Below are 21,578 nucleotides of genomic sequence, written 5' to 3'. Positions count from 1 at the left end.
TTGCGCTTCTGTTACATTTTTTTGCATCTTGTTGCTGAAGGACATCCCATGACTGATTGACTCTCTACAATAGATGTTACAGAAAAACCTTACTTTGTCTTAAACACTGGAAAAGTTTAGGATTATCCTTTCATTACAGGATTATTTAGTGTGCAGGTACAAAAATGGATGTGTGTGTCTTTGAGTTAGCAGTAGTCATGTAATAAGGACACACTGGTGGGAGCATATAAAGCATGACTGAACCTGAGAATGACTGTGCTTTAATCAGGTATTAGGCATCACGACAAAATAAAAAGCAGGGAATTTGGGGAGGGCTTGGGAACCTGAGAGGTTAAGTGATGATTTTTTTTAAGAAAGGGGTTTTTTTAAATATCTTTTTCTCACTTGGAGAATTTTTGGTTCTCCCTCTCCATCAGTATTTCCCCACTTGTGTGTGGAGGTGTGTTCTTTACCCTGGTCCACATCTTCGAGACCTTTGCCAGGATTATGCCCAGGCATCTGCATTTAATGTGTGCTCAGGATTTCCCAGCCCAGTGTCTGCAGTTCAGTGTGAGGGTGTGAATACTTGCGTAGCAAATGGTAAACAAACTTAGCAAATTTCCCTGTGTGGTCAGCCAGAAAACGGAAGCTGGGTGATTCTAAATGGTAGTGAATGTTTGGCTGAAGTAGCAAGAAAAAATAAGAATAATATGGTGAGGAGGGTGGTTTTTTGTCTTCTTACCAGATATAACTATTTAATTTTTCAGTTTCAGTTCTTACTACTAGAAATTTATTGCTTACTGTACTTTGACTGAGTGAATCACAGGAACTGATTTTGTGGCATGACTGGAGAAGATTTTCATGTGTAAACCCTGGAAGTGCAGTCATGTCATACTATCCTAGCCAGGTTGTTCAGCTCTGTTGTAAAATATGAGCATTAGGAGGTTACAGAGGAGAGCAAAACACAAATTTTCTGCTGTGTGTAGTATAAGGATATTACCTGAACGTATCCCACCCCACGTATGTCCTGTTGAATCTAAGTAATTAATGTCTTTTCCATCAGGACTGTGTGTATTTTTATAATTACTTACTTTACAATTATAATTATTTTATTAATAAACTAGAGAAAAATAATTCATTAAATAACATCTGAGGTTATTTCAGAAATTGGTAGTGGCAATTTGGGTTTGTTATCAAACTGGTCCCTGTATTTAGCATCTTCTTCCCTTCTCAATCCCCCGTGTGAGGAATGAGTTTGTGTGTGGGCGTTTGCACACCTTTGAGTGCTCTTAAATCATTGGCAGCCTGTGTTAGGATGTTGTGAACTGCAAGATTAGTGTATAGTAGTTAGACTGCATGTGTGCCAGCAAGTGTGGACCTGTCTGATATTCTGCTTTACATAATCTGATCCTCTGCAAATAACCATGCATATTAATCTTTGAATAAATGTCATTTATATTTCAGTCTGCAACGACAACCAAAGCAGGATCTGAAAAAAACACCCAGTCAGACAAGGTAAATACCTTTCACCTCTGCAGAGGTGCTGTACTTTGGCCTTTTACTAACTCTGAAAAAAGAGGCTGAACTCCTGGCTATTTCTGTGTCATATGAAACCGGTGTGTAATTTGTGACATACCTGTGCACAAACTCGGGACAGCCCAAGAAATGTCCCATGAACCATCTTTAGATCTGTCTTGTACTTAACTTGGACTAGCATGGATCGTGTTCCATAGCACTGAGTGGTGGAAATGGTAAATTATCTCTGTTTTTTATTTTATAACAGCCAACAGACTCTCAGAATAAACAGCTGTCTGAAGAGAAGCAAAAGGAACCAAGTGATGTAAGTTGTGTAATTTCTCTCTCTCTCGCTTTGAATTTCTTAATTCAGAGGGTTTCTTCTGGTATTTTTCTTCTGTCTTTTGCTTAAAAAAATAGTTTGAAAAAATAAAAAGCCAGCCCTCCGCATCTAGTGATAATCGTTTATCTCTACACAGGGAAAAAACCAAACAACACCTACCGTGACAACAGCTTCCAAACCAAATAACACAGGAAAAGTAACTACAACTCAGGCTGAGCAGCCTCCACCAGCAACCTCCACAGAGACAGCAAAGGTATAACAGAAGCAACAACCAATTTCTATTATTTAAGCCAATTTTTATTATTTTATTGAGGGGATGTTAGGAATCCACATCCAGATGGATTCTTTAGCTGAATATTGTCAAGTGAGACCTTTGGGCCCCCAAAAATCACTATGGAGATAAGCTGTTGGCCAAGCAAAGAACATGAAGAGCCACCACAGTTTTAGGCCTGCTCCTGTGTGTTTGGGGCTCTTCTGTTTTTCTCTGAGGTTATTTTTAAGTTCCTTGTAGCTGCACAGTTGTCATTGGTTCTTTGTCAGGCTCTTTGCCTGCCCACTCACTGCAGTGTTGGCTCCAAATGCAGCAGGAAGGCTCTGGAAGAAACTAAAGTGAGGAAAGTTGGGGAAAAAAGTTGGGGAGGGGTCATTTCCCCAGGGAAAATGGAGAAAAAATATGAAGGAAAAGCATGTGGTGGCATCAGGATGTAGATGTTTCGGTCTCCTGGTTCTGCATGTGTCTGGTGACAAGGCCAGGGTAACACGAAGGCCTCCTTCAGCTCCACTACAACACCCTTATTTTTGGCTGTAAATGGGAGTGTCAGTAATGCAGAAGTCTGCATTTTGTGTGGTGGTGTTGCTCCTCCACCTCTCTGCCTGCAGCAGTTTTCATCCCACCCACTTGAGCACCTTTTGCAGCTGGAGTGTAATGGTGCATTGAGAGCTACCAGGAGTAAATGACAGCTTTCCAAAGAGACTTGGAAGGGGCCTCAAAGTCTTTCTTGCTGTGCAAATTCCTTTCACTGGCAAAGTAAAAAGAAGGAGGTAGAGTGCTTAAAATAGAAAGCTTTCTTTCCCACAGCAGAATCATACTGGAAGCATAGCTTTTATGGTGGTAGCTCACTCTGCCCAAGCATCTGGGTGCTGCTCAGGTGTACCAGCCACAGCTGCTGATTAAAAAAATGTACACAGCCTCAGCGTTGGGTGTTTTTGTCTCTCTTTTAACATTTCAGTAAACCATCCCTTAATTTTTCTTTTATTTTGCTCCAGCAAAAGTCCAAGGAGATGTCCACAGTGACTGGTGCAGCTGCTGGAACAGGCACAGCTGGTCCTAGTGTGGTTGCTGCTGCTGATAAATCAAGTACTGAGGTTGGTAGACATAGCCTTAGACAAAGGCTTCCCTTGTAATAATGTCTCAGAGGGTGCTTCTCTCTCTGAAAGACTTCAGTTTCAGGAAAAAAAATAGATGGGTAACTGCTGAAGTATTGAGACATCCTCATTATTTATGATGGTGAAGCACCATCTGAAAGAAAAGGTGAAAAACCAGTGGTGTGTCATTTCTGCTTTGTCAAATGGGATTTCTTTAGAAGCTAGCTTAAAATTACACAAGTTTAAAATTAATTACTCTCTGTCTTTGGTTATTTTTGAATATATATATGTATCAACTGATACACAAATAGAAAATACCTTGTTAATGATACTGGAGAACTGAGTTTAGAACAATTCTCGCTGAAAAATTTGGCAAGTGCATGCCCTGCTGAAAGAAAGCTTTTCATTTGGTTTATAGGAGTCTTCTACAGATTCACCAGATGATTCAGAATTTTTTTTTTTTTTCCCCTGTGTACACCTTGGTAACTTCTATAATGGTTTGCTTATTTTTTAGCCTGGTATGGATGAGTCAGCACTTGACAGCCTAATAGATACCCTTGGTGGGCCTGAGGAAGATGTGCCTACCACTCCTGTTTACACTGGCCCGGAAATTACGGTATTTTACACTTCACATTCTTATTTCTTAGAAGATCCATCCCTAAATTACATCTGTAGTTGCTCATTACTGCGTTTGCTCAGGACTTGTAGCTGTGATCTGCTGAGAGTTAAAACAGAGTGTGCACAGTAACATTTTAATGTTGGTTTTGTTAATATAGAAATGACAGAGTTCTGGGAATTTGCTGAAGAATGCATAACACTGGGTCTGAATGGGAGAGTCACCTAAGAAGGATTAGGATTACAGGCTCAGTGGCTCAGTAAAACATGACAAAAATTTATAAATATTTAAAAAGCAGTCTGGGTACAGCAATACGTCCTACAGTCTGAGACAGTGACATGGTTTAAATTAGTAATCTGGGAATGGATTTGTGGAGTTCTGCTGGATGATGAGCACTGCTGAAGCTGGTGCAGAGGCGTGTGCATGACAATAGGTACTGAAAGACACTCTACAGTGTCCTAGCCAATCTATGCCTTTTCTTTCTGGCAGTGTCATTGTAGGTAGCTCTATGAGAAATTTCTTTCAGTAAAGAACAGTACACAAACATTAATATGTGCATTATTTTCACAGGAAGACATATATTCAAGATACTTGGAAGAATTGGGAAAACGTGAGGGTAGTCTCCCTCCAGATTATGTTAAACTGTTGAAGGTCAGTGAGTTAAAAAACACATTCTTCATGTGTGTTTTCTGTCATACTGGATTTTTCTGCTTTCCATTTACTGCAAAATTAATTCTCATTTTAGAGCAAAGGATATGGCAAAGATGTGGTCCCACCAAAAGCAAATGAGCAAGATGAAGTAAGGCTTTTTTTTTTTAATATATTGTCAGGTGAGAGTAGCCCAGGTGAAAACAACCCAGTTATCACTGGATTCCTAGGAAAATATAAATATTGCCTGTTCTGCAAAAGTCCCAGTCCCAGGCAGTGGGAGGGGGATGTGGGAGGCCAGATAACCTAGCTACTGATAAAACTAAATAGAGCTTGGCACAGATGTTTTTAGTAAAGATGCAGGAATTTTCAGGACACCGAAGCTGAAACAAGTCAAATAAATACTTACTGAGATATTGGGCATATGAATAACAAAGGGAAAAAATACTGTGCAAGCAGGAATCTCTCTGTAATGCCTTCAGCAAAAACCACTTGTATTTCTACGCTTGGCCAGAGATTCCTGTCAGCCAGCTAGGTTTTGCTGGTTGGGAAGTTTGAGTTACTAAAAATAAAAGCTTATCTGAGACAAGAATCAAGCAGTGGGGGCAAGCACCTTTATTTTTTGCTGTGTCAGGAACTTGTGCCAATGAGGTCACTGTGTGAGTAATCGTGGGACAGACTCAGGCTGTAAACTGAGTTTGACCTGTGATATTTGAACTTTCTCATGGTCATAACTTGGTTTGCAATTCCTTGCTCAGAAGCCGATGACGGATGATGAGCTTGCAGAGGCCCTGTCATCTGACTTCACCTGCAGTACTGCTTCTGCTCAGGAGAAGAAGACGAGTCTGACAGAGGTATTGACACCTTCCCTGCCATTGCATGCATTTATTGTGAGGAAAAATTGACACTGTTACCATAATATTTCATTTTAAAATGATAAAATTTCCTGCTTCTTTTCTATTTTTGCAAATTCACCTGTAATTTCATCTCACTCGTAGAAGCCAAACAAAGAAGGAGAAATTGTGCAAGCACAAGCAGCAAGTTCAGTTAAGACCTCAGTTCCTCCTGAGGAGAAGAAAACAAAAACAAAAGAGGTACACATAGTCATTCTTTCACTAGTTAAGTTAAAATTAAAATTTACAGGCATATGCTATTATTATGTGCTCTTGGTCTTGTAAAGATGCTAATCATTCTCATTTTCAGTTGTAAATCCTCTTTTATGATAGAAAATACAGGGATAACAAGAACTACCATTGCTCAGACTCCACTGTATTAGAGATCAGATGATTTTCCTTCTGGATTCTTTTGCGGAATAACTGTGATTCTTCTCAATAGAGGCAGTACAGTAGAAATATTAGTAGGAAAAACGTCTTAGCTCTGTGATCTGCATTTAAAACTTGTATATGATGTAATTTTCTCATGCTTTATGAACCTTCTTTTTTTCCCCCTCTGAATAGAGCAAGTGTGACCATGCACTTTTTGGGTTTGCCATGTCAGAGCATATGAGAATTGTGTTACATGTCATTGTGACACTGTGGGGGTTTGGGCAGTTTTTTACTTCCTGGTTTTTTTTCTTCTCTCTTTAAGAAGAGCCCCATGTCTTGACTAAAACTGTGCTAATTCTTAGCATGTAACTTGGTGTTAAGGAAATTGGGTAAAGGCAAACCAAAATGACCAATCTGGTGCTGGCTGTTTTCTTCATATACAGCATAAAAAGGTGAAAAAACCTGTGTCAGTTTAAAGAAATAACAAAATCGTTTGCACGTTTTCTTAAATACAGGAAATTAAAGACGATGCAATGGATGCTCTTCTTGATACTCTTGGAGGACCTGAACCTGAACCTGAAGAAGATCCTACCCCTGTTGTAGAGGTGTCAGAGGTAACACCTCACTCCTTTTTTACCCCGGCTTCCCGGTTCTGGCTGTGGAATCCCGAGTTCTCTTTGCTAGACACTGGACAAATGTGTAAAATAGCAAGACTTTCTTATTAAGGGCATAAGGAATGTGTGAGTCTTCACTGATTAGGAAAGTGCAAAAATTAAGAATCCCGGGTGGATACGGGTAGAGTAGAACATAGTAAAGTGGTCTGGAAAATTATAAGCATATAATTTGTTTGCTTTTACAGGCAAACATGCATGTATATACACATTCACTGGTAGATATAGCTCTTCTTTGTTTTTTTTCCCCCAGCACTCTGTACAATTTATAGCAAGCTTTCATTTTGCACATATTTGCTGTTTGACTTCTAATTGACTTTTAGTGTGTGTGCTCCTTTTTACATCAAACTCCATTATTTTTCTAATTTGAGTCTTGCCTTTCACTGTCTTTTGCAAGTTTTGTTTTTCCTCAACAGATAGAATTTAAACAGCAATCCTGTGTTTGCATGTTAAGTTTTAACTTTTTGGTTTAGTTTTGCAAACTCTGCCTGTAACCATAGTTAGAGCAGGTTTTTTCCTGTCTTCACTTACAGCTCAGAGCAAACAAATGACAGGGAAATAGTAAAAAATCTTCTGCTGCTGAGCTAAATTTTGACAAAAAAAGAGCTTCTTGTGTTGCAGATTTAGTCAGTCTGTGCCTTCAGATAACTTAGTGGATTCATTTCTTCATGAAGGAAGCACAGAGAATTAAAAGGTTTTTTTTTGGTGCCAGTAATGGAAAAAGATACAGAATTCTGGCTTGTGTAATCAGAGTGCTGAAATTCAAGAAAAAAATGCAAGAGGATTTGATAAACACAAAAATTCTAAAAGTGCCTGCCACAAAGATAGAGTTCTGAATACTGTCTAAAATTCTTTAGGATTTAAAATAATGAAGCCATATTCACATATGGTGTTGAATCCTAAACCGTTATGATTTTACCACAGATGTTTGACAGGAATTATTGGAGGGATTTTAGTATGCTGTTACGTGGAATAATTTCACCTGATGCCAGTCCTTCTGCACGCAGTAGGGGGAAGAATCCTGATGGCGAGGTTGTGCACTTGGAGTTTTTATTTTAATTTCTTTAAGTGATTTTTTTTTTTTAATGTTCTTTCTTTTTAAGGCAAAAGCCAAAGAGAAAAAGGAACAAAAGGCTGGAGAACATGATGGCACAATACCTCCAGAGTGCAGGTTAACGCCGGAGGTGGTAAGTTTTTCATGCCTCCACTGCTTTGTAGGTAGGGCTCTGTGCCTGACACTTCTCTTTCATTACAGAGAGAGAAAGAACATGGGGAAAACAAGCCAAGCTAATACTTCATCAATGTCTTTCTCCTTGGTGATTTCCGTACCTCTGATCTCCTCTTCCTTTGTGGGCATTATTGTTTCTTCCAAGCATTCTGGGCAGAGATCTTATCTTGCCAAGTCACCCATTCCTTCTCCAAGAGTGGCATTTCTTGTTTCTGACATTAAATCTCAGCGCTGTAAAATCCATCCCTTTGCAGGAGTGCTCTTCAGTATCACTTTGTAACATAACCTTGGAACACTGATGTAAAATGGTGGGAAAATTGCACTCTCTTTAATTTTTTTTTTTTTTTCGGATTGTCACCCAAAGTGATGGAGATGGGTTAAAAGTCAGGCAAAACAACAGCAGAACACTTTTCGGTCTCTTGTATTGTGCTGACATCACATTTGCTTTTTTGATCTACTTACCTGGCCATGTAAAAATTCCCCATTTAGGGGAATTTCTGTCACTGATTAATTCTCGTGTATGTCATTTACTTCACATTATTTTGCTGGTGATTATTGAATATGGCACTTCTTGTAACAACAGAAAAATGTCAATAATACTTAATTTCCTTCTAGGATAAAGACGGAAAACCAATATTGCTGAAGCCTGAAGAAAAACCAAAGGTTAGAAAAGTGACAATATTGTAGGAGTGTGGCTAGATATCCTGTTTTCTCCCTCTCTGTCATCACTTCTCTCTGTGCCATGATGTAAGTCTCTTGGTCTGCTTGTGTGTTTTACTTCCTTGCACAAAACCTGCTGGTCAGAAGCACCAAGTGGAAGTTGGTTTTATTGAAATTCATTGTCTGTGAATGAAGAGATCATATAAGGAAAAGGTTTAGAGAGTTCCAAGACCAGGAGAGAGTTACAAAAATGAGTGCTGGCTCAAAGAAAGTCTGTGGGGGGAGTTACTGTAAGGTATTCTGTAGAGGTCTGTTGGAGCTGTTAAGGACACAGAGAGGTGAAGCAGGAACATCTTTTGTTTTCTTGACAGTTTCCTCTCACTAGTGATCAAATATAAAGGAAAATTACTGGAAAGAAGGAAAAAAAGCTGCTGTGGACATCTTCCTAATCACAAAGAACAATCTGGACTTTGCAAAGAGTATCCATCGTGGCCTGGAAAGGGCAAGAGAGGATTAAAATATTGAAAGAGAGAGTAGCAAAGATTAATTTTAAAGGCACAGGAAGAAAGCAAAGGAACTGTGCGTTGAAGAAACTGAGGGCTCCACTTTGGAAATACTGTGAGTTGAGGAGTGCTGCGAAAAACTGGAAAAGCACAGGAAATCTCTGCTCTCCTGAAACGAGTGTGAAGGTCAGGACCAGTCTGAGTGAGAATGACACAGTGCCCTCTGATCAGAAACATGAAGTAATTCCTATTATTTAGGGTTAAAGTGTGGAGGGGAGGAATGCAAAAGCAGTGATGGAAAAAAGACTTTTGGTCTCTAAAAATTTTTATGTCAGGTCTCAGACATGCAATTATCTTGATTGGTGGATGTTTGAGAGCTGCACAGAAGGGAACTCCTGCCAGGCATGTCATGAGGAGAAAAAGAGAGCAGCTCTGCTCTGGGGGAACTAGGCCCTGCTGCCAGGAGATAATAACCCTGAGGAGATAAGCCTGTTCCACAGGGAGCACAAAAGAGATGGCACACACAAAAAAGTAGAAGAGCTCTAGAAGAGAACATGGCATAAGCTAAGGGAGGTTGGTTCACAGTTGGGCTGAAGTCCTGCACAAAACCAGGACAGAACACAAACTCCGAATCCTGAGATCTTGTGCCAAAGGATTATTAAGTGGTTAGTAGAAAAACAGGTATTCCCATGCTCATCCACTTCCCTTCATGGGAGGCACAAATATAATCAAATCCTTGTTCTGTAGGAGAACCATGGGAGTATCAGACACATGTTGCAGTATTTTTCTGAGCACCTCTTCAGGGTAATTTAAAGAAGGTGGTTTTGAGGAAGATGTGTGTGCCAGTATTCCTTTGGAATCACTGCTGATACTTAGATCAGTGAAACTAAAATCAGCAAAGTGGGGAAAGCTGTGTTGATAGCTAGAAACCATCAGCTGCTTACAGTTCTTCTGTGATTGCTGATGAAAGCCTTCCTTCAGGATTTCAGCTAGGGTTTGTCTGGTTTTTTGGACCTCCACTCTGCATAGTCTTAAGCGCATGCCATGGTATTACTTTTGTGAATAAAAGTTACTACCTAAATGCCTTTTTTTATTTAGTGTCTGAAGGAGGATTTCAGGCATTATGAAAAGTGGGGCCTTATGTGTTGAGACATTTTGTAAAGAATTAGGGGAAGGGAATAAGGGAGGGATTTCTCTCTCAGAAATGTCATTTTATGCATTATGAGTCTGTCCCTAAGCTGTTAAGTTCCATGCAGCAAGTGAATGGCCATCACTGCTAGCAAAGATTTAAACATTTAGCTGTGAAGAGTAATTTGGAGGATCCCAGGAGCTTCAGGTATACACATATAGAGATACATGGACTGTGGAGGCCTAGTTCACATAGTGTCAGTAGATTGTAGTAGATCACACACAGAAGGAAACTAAAACTGCATTTTTACTCACCGAAACGTGCACAGTGAAAACCACTGGGTGTCAGCAGTCAGAGGGCAGGCTAAGGGAACTTTCAAGCAATTCTAATTCTGCTAGTAAATATTAGCATTTTCTTCCTAATTCAGAGGCCGTATTTTCCTTTTCAGTAGCCATGTCTTAAACAGTGTATATCTGGTTCTCTGTGTTATGTTTTATATGCACAGTGCTCTACCTTACACTGACTTACGATAACAAAGAAACAAACTTATTCTGAAGTGTGGTTTTTCTTTGATTTTATGCACTGCAAAATTAAGGCTGTTTTGTTGCACGTAATTGTGAAAGGTTATTTCAGTGTAGGCTACAGATGTTCTCCTGCTTTATGAGTAGCTGAAATACAGTTCTTGAAAAAGTAAATTAAAAAGAGGCAGTGAGTCACCTGTGCCACATATGTCTCTTTTTTTTTCCCCTGTTGTTGCAGCCTCTGAGTGAATCTGATCTTGTTGATGAATTTTCAAAGGACTTTGCCTGCCCTGCACAGCCTGCAGTACAACCCAAAGCACCAAAGCCCTGCAACATATCCAAAGTATGTCTTTCTGGGTCGCTGGAGAAGCTGACACTGACAGTTTTGCTAAGACTGGGTAGTGCTACTGTTCTTTCAAGAAAAACATTTTTTCTTCTCTTCCTGTTTTACCCTTCCTGTTGCCTTTAGTGGAACATGCAGTATTGTCACTCAGCTCTTCATTGAGAATCTTCTGCCTTTAAATTTAGACTTTTCTTTGTCACTTAGTACTGTATTTAGAAAAAAAGAAGGGAAAAAAAGCTGTTTAACAGGCGCATTTTGTGTTTTCTAAGCATATTCAGTAAAATACGGAGTAAATTGTTCTGTTTCAGAAGCCGTCAGGTTCTGTGCCTGCAAAACGCGCTGAGGACAAAGTGGTCCCTCGTGCCACAGCTTGCACTGTGCAGTCTGCAACTCCCATGTCTTCAGTAAGTAGTGGAAGCCCCTTCAGCTGGAGCTAAAGCACAACTCAGTGTTTCACATATGGAATGGCAGAGCACAGTGTCATGGTGGTCATTTCAGTATTGCATGTTCTTCCTCTGTAGTGGTAACCCACAAGGGCTGAGGGGTTCACCAAAAAAGAAAAAAAAAGCCAAGTCAAGCACAAAACAAATGGTCAGTGACCTTCCTCAAAGAGGAAGCCAAACTGACAGTTCTTGTGGTCTCCTCTAGCTCTTACTGCCCTAAAGGAGATGCTGTTTGTGAAACTACTAGGGGCTGCAGAGAAAGACAAAAAACGGGTTTCATCAAACTAAAAATTGGGTTTTTTTGCTGTATCAACTCCCATGCAGGTTGGTCCTGTAGCAGATGAAGCACTGGAAGCCTTGTCCGGTAGCTTAGGAAAGACAGAGCCTGATCCAGATGAAAAAAAGCCTGTTGTGGACAAAGTTAAGGTAGAGAAAAAAAAAAATCAGACCTCAAAAAATAGACTGTTGATGTAATTACCTTCAGCGTTAGTCCATTTCCTCAGGTCACAAACAATGTAGACATTGTGTTTTCACTTTTTTAAAAAACAAAATGTACTGTTGAAACCAGTTCTGTTCTGCTTAGGAAGTACTAGTAGGATTTCAACACAGTGAGTACACTTTCCTAATAAATCTGACTATTGCAGTGCAGTAGTTCAGTCAGTTTATGAAAACTGTGTTTTTATCATGTCTTTCTGCTGAACTGAAGCAGAATTGAGGTGCCCATCAGGGGTAGCACACAGTATGGTCCTTTTTCTGAAGGAACCAAATTTATGATGAGGGGTTTAAAATAGGAGTTATGCACAAAACTTTGGGGGTTTATATATTTAAATAGGGAGCCATAAGTAAGTCACTGAAATCCTGTCTAAGGGAGTGCTGTTCATAGGCACAGTCTGAATGTGCCCCCATGTGCCACCCTAAACCAGATGGAACTGGCTGGAGTCAAGAAACCAGAAGCTGAAGTCAGAAAGCAGCCCTTCGGGTGGCCGGAATTCTGCCAGGCAAAAGTTCCCAAAGTTGGCTTTAGTCCCTTTTCTTAACTGGCCTTTGTCCAGCATAACTTGTATGGGGGGTAATAATCTTTGAAGTGGGCCACTGATTTCTCTGTTCAGCCCTTTTTTGCATGTAGGCCAGGCAGCTGTTGAGTGGATTTCCAGAAATGTCAAGGATTAAGACACAGAGGTATTTTTGATTTCGGTCCACCCTTGTCTATCCATTTACCTCTGCTAGCGCTACTGAAATAGGTAGCGCCTCTTGAGAATCAGGCAGAGGAGTGAAGGCTTTCTCAAGAGAAAATGCTTTCTTTTAATTTTCATGGGATTTGTATCTGGTGGTTGGATTGAATGAGAAAGACCAATTTGAATCAGAAGACTGAAGGCTGAAAGGCTTGCTCGTGTGCATTTCTGTTGGTAGTTGTTTTTCTTACCATGATTCCTATTTTGCCTTCACAGGAGAAAACCAAAAAGGAGCAACACAAAAAACTGGGCAAAGACGAAGAAACAGTTCCTCCAGAGTACAGCTTAACAGAAGCCAAAGTAATTTATTTAATGTGCTGTCTTAGTCTTGCTTCCCCTTCATTCCTGTTCCTCAGAACACATGGATGAAACTAAGACTCCCATTTCGTTTTGAAACATTGATGTTTTGGTTCATCCATTTTTATAGTATCTAGAAATTCTGGTTTGTAGTTCCCACAAATAATCTGGCATCTATCTGTTGGATGCCTGCATGGGCATAGAACTGTTTTAGGTGCAGGTACCTGCAGATTAATAATTCTGAGATTAGTATGCTGGAGTCTTTCAGTAGCTTCTGGTATTTTAGAACTAAATAAACTATGATTGGTTAAAGCTGTTAAGAAAACCCCCAAGAACCTGGATGTTTTAAGTGGCATCTTGAGTAGCAGCAGTAGATGCTGTAGAGGCTGCTGCTCAGATCCCTGTCCCCTGTATCACTTTTGGTTGCTCAGTGAGTGCTCCCAGAGTGCTTGTATTGCATGGCCATTTAAGGACTGCTTGGTTTAATTCAAGAGATTTTTTTCTTTATAGGATAAAGATGGAAAACCACTCCTACCAAAACCAGAAGAGAAGTCACAGGTAAAAAAAGTGACTATTTCAAATAGCTGTTTCATTCATGACTTACTTACCAAATGTCAGCAGGGTTACCCACTGTTCAGTTTAAAAATGGGCTGTGTTACCTGCTTACTTTTTAAGAGATGAAGAGACTTACAATCTTCTTTTTTTTCTTTTCAATGGCAGCCTATGAGTGAAAATGATCTTTTAGAGGGTTTGACAGAAGGATTTTCCTGTTCTCCGTCACCAGCTGCACCATTACCTACATCAACTGTACTAAAGGTGAGTATAATTGATTTCTGAAAGATGGTTTTATTTTCAAGTTGTTTGAATAATCTTGACATTTTGTATGTTTCCCTTATGTAAAGTTCCTTAAATGAAATCCAGTAACTAAAAACTTGAAATACTTCTTGCAATAAGTTAATAGGAGAGCAGGACTTAACTAGGATTTTTTTGTTTGTTTGTTTGTTAAAGTTAGGTGGCCTTTTTACCACTTACTTGCATAAGCAGTGCTTTGCAGCTGAGGTTTTTAAAAGTGTGTTTTGGGAATATTAGATGGGCTTGGTGAAATCTTAGTTCTGTTGGAGTCATGTTAAACCTGTTAAAAATTCAGCTGTGGTGGGCTTTAACCCAGAACAACAAACTGAGATGAGGAATGGTCGCACAGTGTATATGTGGGAGTGTGTTTCAATCTGAAATAAGCAAAGCTCCTCAGGAAAAATGAAGTCCTAGAAATTACCTGTGTGAGTGCTGTGTTTTGGATGTGTGGAGTCTGATGAGCGTTTTCCTGTGGGTCCCCCTGTGTGTCTCGTTCTTCCAGAAAGACAAGGAGGGTGCCAAGCCTGCGAGTTCTTCAGATGTGGTCTCTGCTGCTATGGTTTCCTCAGTGCACTCAGCAGCCCCTGCAGCTTCTACCTCAGTAAGAAACTTCTCCTGTAGGTCCTTACCTCAAAATGAGGGGCTGAATAGTGAGGAGAGGCAGCAATATGATCCGGACAGTTTTACCAGTGTGGATTGTTGCAAAATTTAATAGTGTATTGCTAAAAACGGCTACTGCAGAGAAGGAAAATGTTCCCCTGGGGGGGAAAAAAAAAAGGGGGGGGGAAAGAAAAAAAGAATGAGTGGACCCTCCATTTTCAACAGAATTCCACAGGCAGCACCATGATCCCCTCTGAATGCCAGGGGAACTCTCCTTCCTGGTGTTTATGGCAGTGTTGTTCACACATTTTTATCCAGCTAGAGGGATCTTCCCCTGGTGCTCCCAGCCTGGTTTGGAAGGGGAATACAAAGCTCATCCCACCTGTGTTGCTTTTAAGGGATTTTTTTCTATCCAGGTTTTGGATAAAATGGCAAAACGAATGGCAATTGCCAAACAACCATTGCCAAACAATTGCCAATCATTTCATAGATCTGTTCTCATTACAGCAGATAGGCTTATTTATAAAAAACCAAAATCATTAAAATATTAATTCCATAAGCCCTTCTTGAAATTATGTTTTCTGCAGGTCTAAATATTCTGTCTTTTCCCCAGCTATTATGCTACACTGCAATTACAAAGGGAGAGCTCTTTGTTCACTCAAAGTTGTACAGTTCACTAACCAGTACTTATATATTAGATTGATGAATTACATAGTTTTTGCAGCAGATGTGCTTTCACAAATGTGTTTCTATTTTGTTAGGGAGAAAAAGAGATGGATGAAGCAGTGGATCTCCTGTCTGATTCCCTGGGACAGAGGGAACCTGACCCTGATGAGAACAAGCCAGTTGTTGATAAAGTAAAGGTAACAAAAGACATTCTGAAACTTGAGCAATTTGGGCAGAAAGAGGGGTGGGAGGGAATAAACGAAACCAACAAAAAAACCCCACCAAAACCCCCAGAATCTGCAGTAGTTCTCATATACTCACAGGAGTATATGAAATGGGGGATTTTAGATGTTCTAAGAGTAAGGTTATTGGAAAAAAATACATGTTCTTATGTGTAGGTATATCAGCCACTCTTCAGTCATCTGGGTTACTTGTGTGTTCTGTGAAAAATGTTGATTTGGTTAATATACTTTAGCCACTTGGAGGCAAGTGTTGAAATGTTAACCAAAGATTTGAAATAATTTTAGTTCAGTGCCTTTCATTGCCATTATTCTCATAATTTTTCAGGTGTCTTTTTGGGCCTCAGTTTCTAAAATTGATTTTCTGGCCCTCTTTTTGTCAAGCTTTGACTTTTATAACCACACATATCAAGTTCACTCAATCAGTCACATTGTTAAACTTCCTTGTTTCTGCTGGTTTTGTCTTCATTTAGTCTTTCATAAAATCCTATCAAGGCCCTTCTGCTAATAAGAAAATTAATTTCTGCATAATAGTAGTAATAAATTATAATTTCTACTTGTAAATTGTACTGTAAGCTACAGTGAAGTACATTACTGGGGAAAAACAAAACCACCATATGCTGCCTATCAGTAAGTTTAGGCTGGAATCTTAGCTGGAAAAAAAAAAAACCAAAACAACAGAAAAAAAGAGGTCCCTAAAATGTCTCCCATTAACAAAGACAAAAATGTTCTTCAGCAGTCTGCTGGAAAACCTCCTTGTGATGTTCTTTGTGGCATGTTCCCAGTGTGCTGCGAAAAATCAGAGCAGCATAAGTTGAAAAACAAACGCAGTTCTTAAAACTTTCAGGCATGAAACACGCTTCATAGTGAAATTAATAAATGGGGATTTTCCCAGTAGGTTTAAAATTTTGAAGTGGAAAAGGCTGTCTGTCCTAAGTTTGATAAGCGCCCTGAATTGTTCATTGCTAATATTTCTAACATGGGGTATTAAAGTTGTTAAAAAATTAAATACTTTCAGGAAAAGGCTAAATCTGAACACAGAGACAAACTTGGAGAGAGAGATGAAACAATCCCACCTGACTGTCTAAAACTTCTGGAGTCAGGTGAGCAGGTAAGGAAAAACTTGCCTAGTTTTTATTTGCAACAGTGGAGATTTGAGTCTGTCTTGAGCCAGTCTGTCTTTTTTGAAATTACAAGTTGAATAAGTGAGTGACTGTACTGTATCTATGTATTAGGGTAAAACATTGGAATATCCTGCAGTGAGAGTAGCTCTATCCTTGCATGCTTATAAGTCAAAAAGCAAAAGAAAAAAAAAAGTAGTTTCATTGTTGGTTTGTTTTGGTTTTGGGTTTTTCTTTCTCTTTTTCAACTGGGCATTCTGAACAAATTAATCACTTTGAACTACTAAAGAATCTGTTCAGAATGGTGCAGCTTGCTTGGAAATCTGTGAATACCCAGTAATGCCATATGTAAATACTTGTATTTTAAAACTAATCTGGCCAGTTCAAAATGAGGATGTGCTTTTTTTTCTTCCCAAGAGTAAACCAGCAAAGCCAAATTCAAAGGATGACGTGAAGCACAAAGGACAGAAGGTAACATTTATGATGGGGGTTTACTGAGGATTTTTTTCATATTCATGATATTTATTCTGTGGGTTTTTTCGTGCTCTGGGCTCTGATTTTGTTTCAAAGTTTTGTCACTGTAGGCTTAAGGGGTTATTCATTGCAAATACTCATAAATGCAGGAGGCAATAGGAACAGTGTGGACAGTAAAACTTTGGTGAAGAGTAACTCTTCACAATAACTGGAGTTTTTATGTACAGCTGCATTATGAATGTTCAAGAAATCATGCCTCTTGGAAACCTCAAATAGACATCTCTGCTATATGTGTAAAAATGGTACAGTTCAGGTGTGTTTTTCCTTAAGAAAGGGATAATTAATTAAAGCAGACAAATTCCTGAACCATTAGTTTGACTGTGGGAAGTTGGGTTGCATATTTTGTGACTTCAAAATTAAAATTGTTGCAGAAACCTGCGGATGACAGTGCAGCTATTGATGCCTTATCAGGTGACTTTGATACTTGTGCACAGGCCCCTGCTACACCCCAGCACTCAAAGGTAGGACATTTTCTACTAATGACCTGCAAAATAAAGAGTTTTTCACTCCTCACTGTTCTTTGCAGTAGCTCTGTTCAGGTTTACAGGAAGCCTGTCAAGATGCAGGGATTGTCTCACTACTGCAGTGGAGGCTGGATGCGTTTTGCTGTGTATTAAATACTTGGAAGCAGGAAGGTTTGTGGTAATTAGAACCTTTTAGACAGGCTTGGAGAAGTAAGTTGGGGAGAGAAAGGTGGTGACAGTTTTTAGAGTGTCCAAAAACTGCAGAGAGGCAGAGAAGCCTTTCCTCAGTGACAGGAGGAATTGTGTAGGAGTGGTTGTAGGCTTGAGCTGAGACACAGTTCAAGAGGGTTTTGTGGAGAGAGGAGGAGAGAGGAGCAAAGACTTTTAGAGGTATTAGGGAAAACAGCAGATAACAAGAAGAAAGCAGAAGGAATGGACTGGGGAGGTTTTGCAGTGAGAAAAGGAGCAGCAGCTTTGAAACTGACGTTCAAATCAGCTGTAATTCCTGGGAGGAAAGAGCTGTGATTCCAAACAGCTCTTCTGGCCACTGCAGAATCCTCAGGCAGTTGAAGACAGGGCCTCTGGTGTTTCAAGTGCTGCTTCGTCTGCTTGTGAACTAAATCTGCTGCTGCAGCATTACTGCTCTGTAGTAAATACAGAATCTGCCCATCTCTACCAGGTTTTTCTCATGCAGAGTCTCCAGTCAGCACAGCCTGTGTTGGCTGCCAACCACATTCAGAAGATTGTGTTTTGGCAGATACCAGAGTAGGAGCCATCAGTGCTCTATTCTCCTTGTAACTGTAATTATTTTTTTTCTTTGGAGTGTAGGACAAAAGTGGGAAGGAAGCTACGACCACTAAACCAAGCTCAAAGGACAAAGGAAAGCTCAGAGACCCTAAAACGGTATAAACACATTTATTATAGTATGGACAGTCACACGAGAGGGGCAGCTGGATTTTGGATTCATGTTGCAGGGTTGTTATTCTGGGGAGAGTTTTACATCAATAGGTTGAACTTGATGCATTTTTGTAAACACGCACATAGGAGAAAGGCCCCTGTCTGTTTCAAAGGAAATAAACATACGTGTCTTTCAGACAGAGTGTGGTCCTCTGAGGGGGTTCAGTGCATGCTCCACAGGCTTCTTCTTCCCAGATTTGTTGTTCTAAGAGTCCAACTTTGCGTGCCTATAGCTGCCTCAGACAGGATCCCCACCACTTCTCTCATTTCTTGACAGTTCTGAGTAGCAGCCTCCCCAAATTACTCCTACAACCACAGCCAGGTTCCCAAGTTATTATCATAAATTATTTTTTTAAATGAATGAAGACCTACATACTTTCATAAATATGCAGAATGAACATGGTGGGGAAAGGCAGGCAGCTCTTTCTAATTTCAAAAAAAAAGTGGGGGTGGGAATAAGATAAAAAGGGTTGCTTGGCTTTTGTTATCTCTAAGTACAGAAAATTGATAGAGATTAGGGTGAAACTTGTTCCATCATGTTGCTCTCACAGAGGGTATCTGCAGTAGATGCCTGAATCAGATGATTACATTTGCTCTGGGAATTTTACATTTTACATGCCAGTTACGGGATTTCCTGTTGTTGTTATTAAATCACCACAGGTGCCTTTTATGTGGCCACAGAACTGACTTGAAATTCCCAGTGTAAAGTTGAGGAGTGTCTTTATCTCCTCTTCAGGAGGATGTTGTGAGCTGATCACTGGTGTGGGTAAAAGGGTGTTGAGGAACAGGGAATGACGAGGTCAGGCACAGCCCACTCTGTCTGAAAGAAAGCAATTGATGGTGAAAAGGTGAAAATATTTGTACACAACAGAAGTCACATACTTTTGCTGAACTTCTGTATTTCAAGTGCGGATTGTATTTATGCCTGAGCTGTGATTCTGACAAGTGTCTTGTCACTGCCTGATTTAGGTTTTAGCTTCTCACTGTTTCATCCTCTCTTTAGGCAAAGGGACAGTCCTCCAGCAGCAAATCTGAGAAGCAGAAAGCAAGCTAAACATTAACCTTACCAGGTGAGATTTCTTCTTCCCTGTTCCCTGGGCGACCACAAGGACAATTCGCACTTGTGAACTAAAGCTTAGTTTTGCTGGCAGTCCTTGAACCAAACCGTAGTTAGAGCTGCTGTTAAGACACAGTGCTTGGGATGGCTTTGCACTTCAGTGTTCCCAGGCAGAAAAGACCTTTCTTCACACCCTTTATCCATTCAGTCTTTACAGAACTACTTCATGTAGCTACACTCCTTTAGGCTGTGGATTCCAAGCTTTCCAAGGTGTGAGGTGCTGCTCCTCCAAGACATTTTCACAGGGTAATGAGGACCAAGCACATCTCAGCTCACGGTTTTGATCTTTAGGATAGTGAGCTTGTGTCATTCATTACCTCTGCTCTGGACCCTTCTGGAGCAGGGCCTGACTAGAGGTTTAGTTTCCCATAATTCTTCCCAGATTCATGTTGTGAGTTTTATTTCCAATTTAGAGAAGAGGAGCACTCTGAGCTTTTGTTTTGTTTTGTTTTGTCTTCTTCCCCCCAGGATCCTGGTGCATCGTGTAAAATGTCTTCTTTCTGTGGGTGGATGATGATTCCTGAAGAACAAAAGCTGATGCCAAAAGCACATAGTTATTCTGGGTGGTTTTTGTACAGTGATACTTGCTGGACTTTTTCTCATCTTTTCTTTTTTTCCCAGTAGTAGACTCAGGTGGTTTGTTTCTTTCCCCCAGCAATTCAGTTTATTAAGACTCACATCGTCTGACTTTCTTTGTAATTCCCTTCAGCGTTCAGGGGGAAAGAATGCTTTCTATTTGCAGGAAATATATTGCATCGATGAAGAGCTATGCCAAAAAAAAAAAACCCAGAAAAAAAAAAATCTGCCGACTTTTGCACATAATCTCCACATAGTGCCTGTAAATCTCTGAAGGGTTCATATGTGCTAGCATTTTTTAACGTTGCAGTGAATGCATAAGTATTCTGGAATATAGTGAGCTTTAGCTACCGTCAGCTGAGCTGTGCACCCTCTTGCTCAGGCCAGTTCCTGGTGGGGAGCTGCAGGCCAGCTGTGGGGTAGCTAAAGAGTGAGAAACTGGGGATTAGCCGCTTCTTCCAGCACGTCTGGACATAAAGCAGGTACTTGGGATGCTGCCTTTAGCCGTAGGTAAAACACACTAGGGCAGGACTTGTTTGTTGTTTTTTTTTTTAATTACCATTATTTCCAGTTATATCTGTACTGTTATCTCGTAATTTCAGGAGTCTCCTGGACTGGACAAATAACAAGTGTAACAGCTACCAACACACAGGGTGGGGAAAGAAATGAGGTGCACGAGCCTCAGCAGCGATCAAAGTTCAGGTCCATGGGTGGGCTCCTTTTTATCTTATTTTGCACTGTTTCTAGTTCTCCTGTTCCTGGCACTCCAGCAGGGGATGCAGGGATGGGGCTGCAGGTGATGCTGCAGGGAGCAAAGCCCCATATCTCCTGTTCCCTGCAAGGACAGGCACGGCCAGGTGCCTCTCACGGGTCGGCTGCCGCAGCCCTGGGCTGCCACCACCTCTGTGGGTTTTCCTCTGCCTCCCTGCCCTGCAGAACATCCTTTTGCACATCCTGGCATGTGCACAGCTCGGCCGTAGGCTGGCAAGGGGCAGCCACCGGCAGCAGAGCCCAGGGTCTGCAGGCAGGGATGGTGTGGGGACTGAAGTTGGGGATATTTAGACTCGTGACTGTACTTTGCAGTCTGCACCGTGCCGCTCCAATAAAGTTTTTAAGGACGCACTGTGCTGTTCCTGGCTTTTCATTTATTGCTGCTGGTGTCTCATTGCTGCTGTCAGGCAGAAGAGAGCCTAGAAATAATAAGAAACCTGCAAACACTGGCACATAAAAATTGAATCTAATGTTTAAAAAAACATATGCAAAATACACAGTCAAGGTTGGAAAAGAGCTTTGAGATCGTCAGGTCCAACCTGTGACCCAACACCACCTTGTCACCCAGACCATGGCACTGAGTGCCACATCCAGTCTTTTTCCTTAACGCCTCCTGCACCAGTGACTCCACCACCTCTCTGGGCAGGCCCTTCCAGTGCCCAGTCCCCCTTTGTTTACCTGTTGGCGATCCTCTGTGAAGGCCATCACGACCTCATCTACTCCTTACTACAGGTTTTTTGCCCCTTTTCCTTTGGATTTCAAAGTTGCATCGTACTTGACCAAGACCAGATCTAACCTGTGGAGTGCCACCGTGCAGGGAGGCAGCTGGAAGACCAAGACATAAATCACTGAAATTTATTGTGCCCAGGTAAAAGCGCACAGTAAGTTCACCAGTCCTGAAATACCTGTGTATGAGGTCCCAT

The 21,578-nt window shown here is 40.7% G+C and overlaps 1 protein-coding gene across 1 annotated transcript in view; it reads left to right on the top strand.

The window, feature by feature from the left end:
• Positions 1–21,006, top strand: part of CAST (calpastatin) — a 50,120-nt gene extending 29,114 nt beyond the window's left edge. Inside the window, exons 5-30 of the mRNA XM_042023614.1 lie at positions 1,444–1,494; positions 1,763–1,819; positions 1,974–2,090; positions 3,104–3,202; positions 3,717–3,818; positions 4,389–4,469; positions 4,564–4,617; positions 5,225–5,320; positions 5,465–5,560; positions 6,247–6,345; positions 7,506–7,589; positions 8,246–8,293; positions 10,682–10,786; positions 11,095–11,190; positions 11,554–11,655; positions 12,678–12,761; positions 13,269–13,316; positions 13,479–13,574; positions 14,086–14,211; positions 14,972–15,073; positions 16,134–16,226; positions 16,654–16,707; positions 17,142–17,231; positions 18,058–18,137; positions 19,195–19,261; positions 19,777–21,006. Of these exons, the coding sequence (XP_041879548.1) occupies positions 1,444–1,494; positions 1,763–1,819; positions 1,974–2,090; positions 3,104–3,202; positions 3,717–3,818; positions 4,389–4,469; positions 4,564–4,617; positions 5,225–5,320; positions 5,465–5,560; positions 6,247–6,345; positions 7,506–7,589; positions 8,246–8,293; positions 10,682–10,786; positions 11,095–11,190; positions 11,554–11,655; positions 12,678–12,761; positions 13,269–13,316; positions 13,479–13,574; positions 14,086–14,211; positions 14,972–15,073; positions 16,134–16,226; positions 16,654–16,707; positions 17,142–17,231; positions 18,058–18,137; positions 19,195–19,252 (2,118 nt within the window). The 3' untranslated portion in view covers positions 19,253–19,261; positions 19,777–21,006. The remainder of the gene's footprint in view (positions 1–1,443; positions 1,495–1,762; positions 1,820–1,973; positions 2,091–3,103; positions 3,203–3,716; positions 3,819–4,388; positions 4,470–4,563; positions 4,618–5,224; positions 5,321–5,464; positions 5,561–6,246; positions 6,346–7,505; positions 7,590–8,245; positions 8,294–10,681; positions 10,787–11,094; positions 11,191–11,553; positions 11,656–12,677; positions 12,762–13,268; positions 13,317–13,478; positions 13,575–14,085; positions 14,212–14,971; positions 15,074–16,133; positions 16,227–16,653; positions 16,708–17,141; positions 17,232–18,057; positions 18,138–19,194; positions 19,262–19,776) is intronic.
• Positions 21,007–21,578: the final 572 nt, after the last annotated feature.

This window comes from Corvus kubaryi, unplaced genomic scaffold (genome assembly GCF_017639235.1).
Source record: "Corvus kubaryi isolate FWS band 111438036 unplaced genomic scaffold, C.kubaryi_AGA036_p1.0 37249, whole genome shotgun sequence".
Lineage (NCBI taxonomy): Eukaryota > Metazoa > Chordata > Aves > Passeriformes > Corvidae > Corvus > Corvus kubaryi.
The sequence above is the reverse complement of the archived record's forward strand: the minus strand, read 5'-3'. Positions and strand labels throughout refer to the sequence as shown.